Genomic DNA, 11218 nt, shown 5'->3' on the forward strand with positions numbered 1-11218 from the left:
CATCTACCATCGTTTCCAATTCATTGTCAACGGAGCGGCTAACGTTATATTACAGAAGCACAGATTCCAGCGGGAGGGCGGGTGCGCTCCTCTCGTGTGTTTGTAATGTTGTGAGTGGAAATGATCACTAATAAAGATCGGATTGAGCCGAAACAGATGGGAGAAAAATCCCAAACTGATAAACAAGTGTACTCGTCTTTGCCAAAATTACACACGGGTTTTGAATGATCATCAATACAGACCAGGCTGTTATTACTGAGTAATCTCCAAAGCTGACATTCAGGAAAACTTATTCTTTACCAAAACAATACCAGTCTAACATGGACTAAGATCACGCTGCTGAGCAAACAACATCAAAAACCTATTTAATGCCTCGTATAATAACAGAATGCAAGATGATGGACAGATACACTGGCTTTTCCCCCTAAATCTTCGTAATAAACGTACATTGCGGCTCCAACACTGAAAACACACCTGGAAATAACACTCAAAGCTCTACCTGTATCTAAGTTAATTAAGATAACAAATGGGCTCTGCCTGTACTTTGTCTCAAAATGAAGTTGACAAGATGGCAATCTCGGGAGCTAACGTGATGACATGATGGCTAACATCAACCTAAAAGTGTTGGAAATTAACTATAACCGTATTTATTTACGCTGGCGAATGTTTGCCAATAACAGCGTCTACTGCTGTAATTACACAGAATAGGCAAAATGGATATTATTGCTAAATCAATTGAAACGTTAAGCACTATTGCTCAGTGTAAACACGGACTTCAAAGGGTTGGTTCTGTTCCAGAGAATAGCCTTACCCAAGTCACTGATGACAAGCTGATACTGAAAAGCTAACAGCTACAAATGGTGACGTTGTAGCAGCAAAATGTCCCACACAGGAACAACTACGAAAACATCAAATTAAATGCACAACCGCAAACACTTATAAAAATGTCAGCCGACTATTCGATGCAACATCGGTTGGCTAACGTATAACATATTTCTAACCGAAGTTAGCAACCTTGTAGCTACTTCTCCAGCAAGTAGACAAACCCATGTTGTACAAGCTAAATGTTAGCCGAGCTAACATTACCCGGTCTAAGGTCAGGGTGGTTTGTCTGTAGAAGTTTAAAGGCACAAATAAAAACAGCTCACCTTACAATAAAAATATCGAGTCCTCATACATCAGCAGAATCCAAACAACCACACAGCTTCCCACAATGTTGATGGTTGCTTCATTTTATGTACCGGACTAACGTTGGGGCTAGCCGGCTGGAGGGAGAGTGGGGGAAGTGCACGGCGGATAGCAGTCTGTACAGTGTGGCTAGGTCTTCAACTGGATGGATAGCTTTAATGCGCTGGTTAGCTAGCTAACCAGCAGTTCGTGCGTTTCGCCAAGTGGCTAAATCCAGTCGCGGAATTGTCCAGCACCGAGGCAAGTCTCCAACCAGCAATGTCCCGAATGAAACGATTCCTCAACTTGATGCAGCGAGTCTGGAACTAACAAGCTCGCTGGCTGACTCCTTGCTTGTGAAACTAGCTTGAAGGCTAGCTAGCTCGCTAGCTTCTGCTCTGTTCTGGAATCTCGCTCGCGAGGTCGTTAAAGCTGCTACAAGTTTGCACAAAACCGTGCATCCGACATTCCATCCAAAAACTTAGTCGATACACCAATAAATATATTTTTCCCGAAGTTTCAGGCGCTTGCGGACATTTATCTACCTAAATCTGCAGCTCAACTTTGCCATGGGTACCCTTGTATGGGTCACCATCATCTCTTCACTTCGCTGAACTGCGTTGCGTATACACACGAGTGTGTTCCGCCAAGTGGCTAGCTGCTGCTAGTATTGCTAGCTAATAACAACTACGTCAAATATTAATTCATACAAACGGACGCTGCAAAAATAGTGTTTTATTACTAGCTAGCGGTAAACAGGTATTCTGGTTTAGCTAAAGTAATGTTACGAGCAATACTGTACAATGTTGATCATTTCGCACACGGCAAAAGATTTAAATCTGGAGAGAGCAGACCACTGAAATATGGTGGAGATATTAGATATTAGGTCATTAGATTTTCGGAACCAGGGAAGCCATTTTTCATTAGATTGTTATGATAGTAGGAGCAAAGCTGCATGTATACTGATGAATGCATCCATTGTGATATCTGATCAGCAGTGGACTGTTTGAGTTTTATGAAGTCACTTTATCTTAGTGCAAATTCATTTTCTAATGAAACTCAACACAAGGTGTTCTGTGTTCTTTACCTTGGTAATTCCCTATTCTACCACATTTCTGTTATGCATCGCGCATTTAGCTGAAGTGATTGAGAAGTTACAATAAATGCCCTGAATTTGCCCTGAGCTGAAATACACCTAGACTATCCGTTTCCAGCACTGACACTGACCACCCGAAGCAGGCCTACCTATTGGTTCTTGGGACGGCCTATGGCGTACAGGTACACTTTGTGTCTATCTATTTCCCAGGCACATGGAATTGCCACCCAGGTGGTGGATTTGTTCATCTTTAACAAGTGGGATGGAAAAAATTAAAGCAATAATTTTTCTAAAATGTTCCTTAAATAGCCTCCTATCATAATTTCTGTTAATGAGAGTGAGGTCATCCCCTTCCAGCCCTCCTCAATTTAGTCAAGTACACCCAATTTACATTCTTTAACCCTGCTCCTTCCAAAATCTGGTTCAGTAAATACCAGGGTTTGTGTGGATTAGTGCGTTCACCTTGGCAAAAAAGTAACTGTGTGCCCTTGTGCAAGATAAAAAAAAATAAAAAAAATACCTTGGCTGGATAACTTTTCCATTGACTGACTTAGTCTTGTATGGAAGTTCAAATCTGTGTTTCTCTGCAGGTTGAGGTCAAGGAGCAGTTAGCAAGGTCAGCTGTAGGTGAGTGTAGTAGAGTGTGTGTGTGTGGGCTTCTTTTACAGTGGCATCATTGGAAGGGGAACCCAGGAAGGTTCAAGGAGGTTATCAGTCTGAGTCACTTCTGTTTTATTATTGCTTCAGGCCACATTCGAGGAGCACTTACTGCCACTACTGCGTGGTATGTTGAAATATGGGCATGGTAAAGTCCTCATAGGCCTATAGTTTGAATTAGAACTTTCAGCTGTTATTTAGGTGGAAAAGTGTAATTTCTTCTGCTCCCGAGACACTCAGAGACTATACATGCACCGTGGGCCTTGCAAATCTTCATTTAGGTCTATGATTCAGAGTTCTTCTTGCAACCAAGACTCCTACCTTCCCATAGCGTTATTTCACGGGCTACACTTTGGTTGAAAAGCTTGAGGCAGACCAGCAGCTTGGTTGTCATTGGATTGATCCGGAGAACCAACATGAAGTGATGTTGGGTAGCAGGGTGGCCTAATGGATAGATTGCCCGTCCCGAGGTGAAATGGTTGCAATCCACATCAGCTGTATCTCCTGTCCAAGTGTCCTTGAGCAAAACACTGAACCACAACCTACTCAACTGCTGCAAGTAAGTGACTCTGGATAAGAGCATCTGCTAAATGCCATAAATGTAAATGTAATGCCAGCAATTGAAAACTGGCTGGCAGCTTGTGTGCGGTGTGCTGTGCTCTTGAGGCAGTGAAGCGGCACCTGCTCCAGGGGGCTGATCTGCAGCTGACCCGCGCTCTGACACTCCTGTGGCAATGTGTATGTGTAGGGACCTCTATGTACAGTATGTGTGCTTCAGGCTACAGATGAGACCATGTGACTTGAATTTCTAAGAGGTTGCATTGAGATTTGAATTTAATAGTGTCTTTTAAGCCATAATATTTTAAGAGGTATGATACAGATTTTAACTCTTAAAATATCCCTTGAATAATGTTAGGACCTACTGAAAATAGCTTTCAATTTTCATGAAGATGTGATGGTTCTTCTGTGATTCCTTGTGGAAAAAATCATGCTTTATGGAACGATCACTGTTACTAACACTAAAGTAGAAGCACCCTCTTAATGGTTATTTACTACAATTTAAAAAATAATTAGGGGTTAGAACCAAGTTCTTTGACAGTTTGCATTTTCACTTTATTTTGAAGCAAATGTCGCCTAAAGATTATTTTTGAAATTCTTCTTAACAAGAGCAGACCAACGCAAATTGGTTGATAAGGTGGTGAAGTGGTATAAAAACTGCCTTTGAAAGGATAAACCTGTGAAGGCCTAGGTTCAAATCCCACTTAGATTCATATGGTCCATTCTCTACCATACAGGAATAACCAACCAATTGGTTCTAGTGAACCATGTGAGGAAGGTTCTATATACAGTATAATGTTTAAGAAGAGGTTCCAAAAGCATTTCCCCATTGATCACAAGCCCATGAATTACAAGAACCACCATTTAGTACTTGGTAAGCACCTTTCTCCTTTCGAGTCTCATGAAGTATTGTGATTAGTGTTCAAGCCTGATGAGTTTGGCCTGCATTTTATAAACATAACTGTGTGCAAGCATGATTTGGCCAGGGAATGTGTGAGATAGTCAAGGACCAAGTGATGAGTGTGTAGGTTTTCATATTGAAAATAGGTTATTACTGGTGCCCCTGACAGGATTAGTTAACTCCCCATTCAGCTTTAGCAAGATTGGATTAGATTTTTTTGGGGCTGAGACTGGTTGGGAGACGGTGACTGATTGGCCAATGGATGTAAATAGAGGGTGGTATTAGGTGACTGGGCTTCTCCTATTGGCCAGTCAAGGGAGCGAGTGCTTTCCCATCTGCCTCCTACATCTCAAGGATAATCCCCTGGAATACCTCCACAGATGTTTACAACGGAGCATAAACTGGAAGAAGAGAATACAATTGGCGTTCTTAATGTGTAATTTCTAACAGCTAAATGTCTTTTATTTATGAAGAACTGACAAAAATATGTTGGCTACATGTACAGGGCACAGTTAGGTCTGTTTGTGGTCTGTTTATTTATGTTTTGAGTGCATCATTTTGATAAAGTGTGGAGTAGTACATTCAATTTTTTTCTTGAATTGATGGTGTCAAAAGAATGCTTACTTTGATAAAATCCCAAACCAATTTAATGTTTAGAATAGTTATTGTCTGTATGAAAAACAAATTTAGGAAATTAGATAAAGTACAATTCATAGGCATGATGTCAATTCCTCCACAAGGGGGTGTATAACCTTGTATTACTTGTCCTAAACATGGCCTTACACCTCATATTGAACCTTTTAAAAATAGTTTTGCCATGAAAAGAGTTTTTTTTTTTTTTTAAATCAGCATTTTAAAGTAACTGGTGAACTGCACTAGTGCAAATCAGGAGCGTGGAGAGAATGGAGCTGCAAACAATATATGCAGTTATTCACCACCAACAGATTGTGTTGTAACCCAAATTAGTCATTGGATATTAATAAAACCTGTCTCTTCCAGCATTCTGAGGAACCTGCCTGCTCTCCTGAAGTAGTGATAAAGGCTGTGATTGAGATAAAGTGAAGGTGGTAGAGCACAGTGAGAGAATATTAAGCATGAGTCTGGGCTTTTCATTAACCTGCCAGCCTCTGAGACTAGATTTCCACAGAGGGCTTTAACACTCTGTAGCACACATAATGCTCAACTATGAGCCCTACAAATGATCTGTTGCATGTTTCTCAAAGTTTTCATGCAAAGCAACTTTCATGCAAACCAAGCAAAAGATAAATTAGCTGAAAAGGCAAGATTTACTCTGAAGATGAACACAGTGTTCCTAAATAAAATGACATTTTAATTTGTTTAATGATATGAGAACAAGTAAGGACATACAATACATGTAGTTGAATAAATATAATAAATTGAAACATTTATATATTATGATTCAGAAAGTACAAAAATAAAGATTCTATTGTTTTATGGGGAAAATCACCCTATTGCATTAGAATAAGAGAGAATATATATATATACTGTGGTCTCAAATGTGGTCTTGGAATAGTTAAAACAAGTTACATCATGTACAAATAAACTCTATGATACAGTAATTTTCAGACAGTCTCTCATCAAATTAAATCTCTTATAAAATATGACTTAAGTATGAATTTATTATAATAGATTATAATGCAAATAATCGCGAGAAAAAAGCAAACAAGCCCTTCCAGTGCATGAAATTTATTGAAAGGAATAACAGGGAAGAACAGAAGGCATTAGTGTAAATGTATCAAAGTAAGAAATTAACACTAGGACACATGTACCACTGCTTAACTTTAAGGATTTTAAGGATGAAATGACTTAGAGTCTAGAAAGATACGTCCGAAACTGTACAGCAATCTAGCATACCAGTGCACACCTGATACTTGTCTTTGCAAAGAGTGCTTCTCTTTAATGTCCATTATTAGAGGTACAGTCAAATTGCCTCGGCTGTTTAGAATGTCACTATTCAAATATCTATCTGCTTTGTCAAGGACCCGAGTGCGAGTCTTAGTGCAAGCTGTTTCAGTCTCTGTGCTCTCTCCCCAAAGCAGTTGGGTGAATGAGGAGAGGAGTCGAAGAGGTCCAAATGCCCAATGTGCGAGTCTGTGGTCTTCCACTAATGCGTAGCTGGATGCCAGCACCCCATCGACAAACAAAGTTCCATCTTCCGTCAAGGGCGCATAGACTCCCACGCCCTCCTCTACTGAAACTGAGATGATTCGAGACGGCTGTACTCGACCCCCTGCTCCATGGATGAGAACATAGTCGCCTCTCTTGGCTCTGCTAGCAAACTGAGCCTGATACTCACTGTGGTGGAGTTTGTCACGGGGGGCTAGAAAGACCAAGTGATGCGGAGTAAGGGCCAGTCTGTGGCCATCTTCTGTCTCCAGAGCCAGGAAAGTAGACCTGCTTTCTTGGTCCCGGTGCAGAAACAAAAGGACCTGGCTGAACACTATGCGACCCGTCCCAGACAGGGCCATGATTCTGTCCCCAGGAGCCAGTGATGACAGGCTCTTCTGCCCCCCTCCAGCAACAGTCACCCGGGCCCAGCCTGGGAAACAGCCACCTTTCTCCACTGCGACCGAGTGATCTGGAGGCAGATCAATAGAAATGATCATTTAAAAACCAATGCTTTCTTGTTTTGTCTTATACACAAGGTGATATGAGGTGAGGTGATGTGATTTGACATTACACAATAAACTCACCAGCTTTCACAGAGCAGTGGACGTGGTGCTTGGACTCATAATGCACCCAGTCGAAGCCGGCCTCCACAGCCAGCTGAGCTAGAAGACCGTACTTCTCTGTTTTCCTGTCGTCGGTGGTTATGTCCACAGCCCGGCCCTCGTAGTGCAGAGAGTCAGCGGGATGGTGGCCGTCCTCATCCCAGGCCTCTGTCACACGCAAGTGCACCCCTGGCCACTGGTTCATCACTGCGATAGCCAGCCTGTTCAAACAGTCCTTGCATCGCTGCGAACAGAGCAAGACACAGGAGAGGCGTTCAGTTTGGAGCAGTATAAACATTATTCTGGAAGAAAGAAATTATAACTATAATTATATAATGCAGGTAGTGTTACTAATTAGCAAAACACTACAACTACTACAGTTGACAATAGTCACTCAGTCTGCAGCATGTGTCATGTAATTGGTATGTCTGAAACCCCCTCAAGTGGAAGTAACTGAGACACTTGTAATCACTTATTAACAGGGAAATGGCACAGCCTAAGATAGAAAGTAGACAAAGAGTGTATATGTGATTCTACTGTACACCTCAGTGCACTGACTGATTTCACCGCAATTCACATGAAATCTAGTTCAACCAATACTGAACCGTAGCTCACGCCTGAGACTGTGTGCTTCACCGTCTCGTCTCTGGCTCCCAGGTTGTGTTTGTCTGTTGGCATCATCACACAATTCCTCCTCTACTCCGCTAAAGGCCATCGCAACTGCTCTTTGCTCAAACAATCAGAGCACAAGAACAAAGCTACTGTAGCTAGTTTGGCGCATTCCTTGGCCTTTTCGACAGGGTGACAGAATAATCAAGGCCATTCTCTGCCTTTGCAGATTGTTCCAGGAAAGAGTTTCTCAGCGTCACCCCTGAGACATTTGATCACAAATGTGCACACAGTGACTCTTAACACCCCCGTGGGCCATAATGTTACAGACTGTGTCAGCATTGTCACAAAATAGCAGGCAGAAAAATGATGACGTCAGCGTCCGAGGTGCTACACTCCGGTCAAAATCATCTTTTGAAAGCATATTCACTCGTGACTTGTGAGGTGGAAGGTCTTGTGGCCCAGAGTGTCTGTGATGGATCGAAAACAAAAGCTTATCTTGCAACTGAATTAACCATATTATAGAAAAAAGAACAGGGTTGAAGGACAGAGAGGGAGAGAGAGAAAGACACTATAAGAGCGAGGGGGTGTGCGAGAGAGATGGAGAGAGAAAAGAGAGAAAGTTGGGTGAGAGGGAAGCAGTGCAGCAGAGAGCCGAGGCTGGGCCTAAAGGAGAGGGCAGAGGGGAGGAATGTATGGGCATGCACTTGGGAATGTGACAGCAAGAGTGAGAAAGAGAGAGGGACAGAAAACAAACTGGGTGCATTTTTCTCGCAATGCCATTGAAGAGAGGCGTTTCATTGTCAGAATTACAATAGCGGCTTTTCCGACGGTGCCATTACTTCAGCAGGCGGGAATTTTGTATAGGCGACCCCTCTTGAGTCTCCAAGCGACGCACAAAGAGAGTCTTTCACATCTGGGCAAGAGAGGGGCACATGCACGAATACACACACTCAACATCCTCACACTGGGCATCAGAAGGGCACACATATACGACCACAGATTTCCATCACATACAATCACTCTGGGAGGGGAAGGAACACAGATCCACACCATAAACAATCACTGAAAACCACAGCTTTCAAAAGAGAGCATCGCCATCTGATTGCCATGAAACTCTGTGTGCAAAAAGTGTGGTTTATTCAAACTGTTTTGTCAAAAACTTGTCTGACCTCCTGCCTGGATCTTAATTCATTTAGGCCATTGATTCTCTTTGCTGGGAATGGTATTTAAATTCATAAACCTATCCCCAGTAAACATTACAAATTCAAGTTTGAGTGCTATACCTGTATATCCCTCCTGGTAAGCACACTGAGAACCAGTCAGAGGAATCGTTTTTATTACCAATAACAAAGACTTTGGTTAAAGATTAAAAGGAAGTGTTCCTGAAGGGGAACTCGGTCTCCAAGAGGGTAGTGTTGAATTACATCCTGATCTTCTTATCTCGCGAAAAGGGAGGGGAAGTACACTTAAAACGTACACACTCTGCGTTGAATATTTGTTTATGTGTCCAGGGCCTGGCAAGGGCAGGTAGTTTGGAGTAAAGCAAACAATAAATTAGGTTATCATGTGTTTTTCTTGTGAGTTAAAGGTGCCATGCCACTTTAGCAGTGCACAGACTACGAACTGTTTCTCTATGTCACAGGCTTGTAAATGTAGTTAATCTGTCATCCAGCAGAGGGATTGTCTTGAGTTCAACAGAAACCAATGAGAGCATCCTCTAGTCTATCCGCAGCACATAGTCTCTGCCTTGTCTGTCCAAGCCATTAAACTTACTGTAGTCCCAGGTATCACTAGGGTTAATGGAAACAAGTGACCCATGTAACCATCCCATGGAACAAAATCCTTAAAATCTAAGATAACTGAACTTGATTAACCATTATACCCCAGTCCCACCTTAGTCATGAACCGGTCTGCGTTGGTGTTCTCCTCATCTTTGAAGACAACGTCTGGGTTGTAGTTGCACACAAGTTCATTGAAGCGCTCGGAGTTGCGTGTGATCTTGCCCTCTGCTCTTCCACTGGCCCCGAGGTTGTTTTCGGAGAAGTTGGGGACGGACTGCTTGTAGTGCATGGCTGTGAGCTTCCTGGGCCTGTGGCGGATGCCGTAGCCGGGGCCCGGTCCGCATCCCTGAACCAGCCATGTGCAGGTGCACACAGCCAGCAGGCCGAGCCGTGCCAGGCGGGCCCAGCAGGACTGCTTCATTGGGGAGAGTTGTGGGTCCCAGGAGTCAGTGGCCCACAGTTCCTACAGTGACAGCCCAGTCCCAGGCACGTGATAGCATCTGAATGAGGGTCAAACCTTGGTCCATTCCAGATCATGGGGTATCAATAAGTGCTGATGTTTTTATGACACAAACCTATTAATAAATGTTGTGACATTTACAGTGGAGTTACTAAGTTACTACTTGCTAGTTATATTCAAGAGGTTTAAAGTGCAAAACCAATTGTTCTGACTCTTAGTCTATTTTGTTTTTATAATTAATCAGGAGTTGCCTTGGTCTTTACTACATGTTTTTTTATCATAGTTTTTTGCCCATAGACCAAAGAGCACCCTCTTATACTACAGCGCTCCAATATCTGCTTTTTACTTAAATTATGTTTTATAATTACTCTGAACACAGGCTACAGCCCACTGAATGGCTTCACTGCCCAAAAAAATCTATGACCCTTTAAAAAACAGTCAGTTTCTGAAGTTTTTCATCAGCTATAAAAGTAAGGACACATAACAGCTGTTTAAGATTTCTGTCCGAGTTAAGTTATCAAGTTATCAGCTGCCTTTACGCCTCGCTCACGTATGAACCGCAAGTCATCTTCTCGCGTCCTCCGCAGGTACCAGTCTTGACGCAGGTGTTTTTCAGGAGGTTTCTGCTCACTTACCGCTTCTCCCTCTCTGAGCACCGCACGGCTCCTTGGCGATACACAGACCTGACGCGCACCTATAGCCCGACTGCTCCCTGACTCCCTGAAACGTCTACAGACGCCCCGGTGACGCTCTCATCCTATTTGTCTATCCAGTAATGCCTCTCTTGAGATTTGTTTCCCCCTCGTCGTCCGCCGTCTTCTGTCGCGTTTCAACGCTCCTGGCCACCTTGCACCGGCCATTGGGTCTTATTAGCGTCTGGACAAGATTGCCCTCCCTTCCTCTGCGCGCTCCCACTGCGACAGCACACGCCTCCAATTCAACCTTACAAGGGACATATGATTAGCCTACTTATGTTAACACCACGTTTTTTTTTCCACAAAGATGTCTACATTTAAAACCAAATAAGATAATGATTGACTATACTGTGTTTGGCCACTTCTTCCTCACAGAACTGAAAACCCTACCTGTGTAAAGAGAACAATTCAGGACTTTGCTCTTAATTTTCTGAGACTTTTGATAATATGTAGGATCATAACTATGATATTTATTGGTCATATTTATTGTAAAGTGTAAGCCCTTACTCTCAGATAGCTACTGTATGTCAGCTGAATAGCTTTGAGCCACCATGCCCTT

General features: G+C 42.8%; 2 protein-coding genes across 2 annotated transcripts in view; both read right to left on the reverse strand.

Annotated features, from left to right (window-relative positions):
• kmt2d (lysine (K)-specific methyltransferase 2D) overlaps positions 1-1311 on the reverse strand; it is a 32326-nt gene extending 31015 nt beyond the window's left edge. The window contains exon 1 of the mRNA XM_078288018.1: positions 1149-1311. The gene's annotated coding sequence lies outside the window, so the exon portion shown is untranslated. The remainder of the gene's footprint in view (positions 1-1148) is intronic.
• A 4503-nt stretch (positions 1312-5814) lies between these two features.
• On the reverse strand, positions 5815-10799 carry dhh (desert hedgehog signaling molecule). The gene is made up of 3 exons (XM_071906788.2): positions 9617-10799; positions 7094-7355; positions 5815-6978 (listed from the first exon to the last, which is right to left on the reverse strand). Exons 1-3 carry the CDS (start codon positions 9923-9925, stop codon positions 6191-6193), a joined length of 1359 nt encoding a protein of 452 aa, XP_071762889.2. The 5' UTR covers positions 9926-10799; the 3' UTR covers positions 5815-6190.
• Between the last annotated feature and the right edge of the window lie 419 nt (positions 10800-11218).

Source organism: Centroberyx gerrardi, chromosome 14 (assembly GCF_048128805.1).
Source record: "Centroberyx gerrardi isolate f3 chromosome 14, fCenGer3.hap1.cur.20231027, whole genome shotgun sequence".
In the NCBI taxonomy this organism is placed as follows: Eukaryota; Metazoa; Chordata; class Actinopteri; order Beryciformes; family Berycidae; genus Centroberyx; species Centroberyx gerrardi.

Coding starts and splice junctions, on each gene's coding strand:
- dhh (XM_071906788.2), bottom strand. CDS start 9,925: ATGAAGCAGTCCTGCTGGGCCCGCCTGGCACGGCTCGGCCTGCTGGCT. Junction 7,356..9,616: donor CAGACCGGTTCATGACTAAG/GTGGGACTGGGG, acceptor CTCTGTTCGCAG/CGATGCAAGGACTGTTTGAA. Junction 6,979..7,093: donor CCACTGCTCTGTGAAAGCTG/GTGAGTTTATTG, acceptor ATCTGCCTCCAG/ATCACTCGGTCGCAGTGGAG.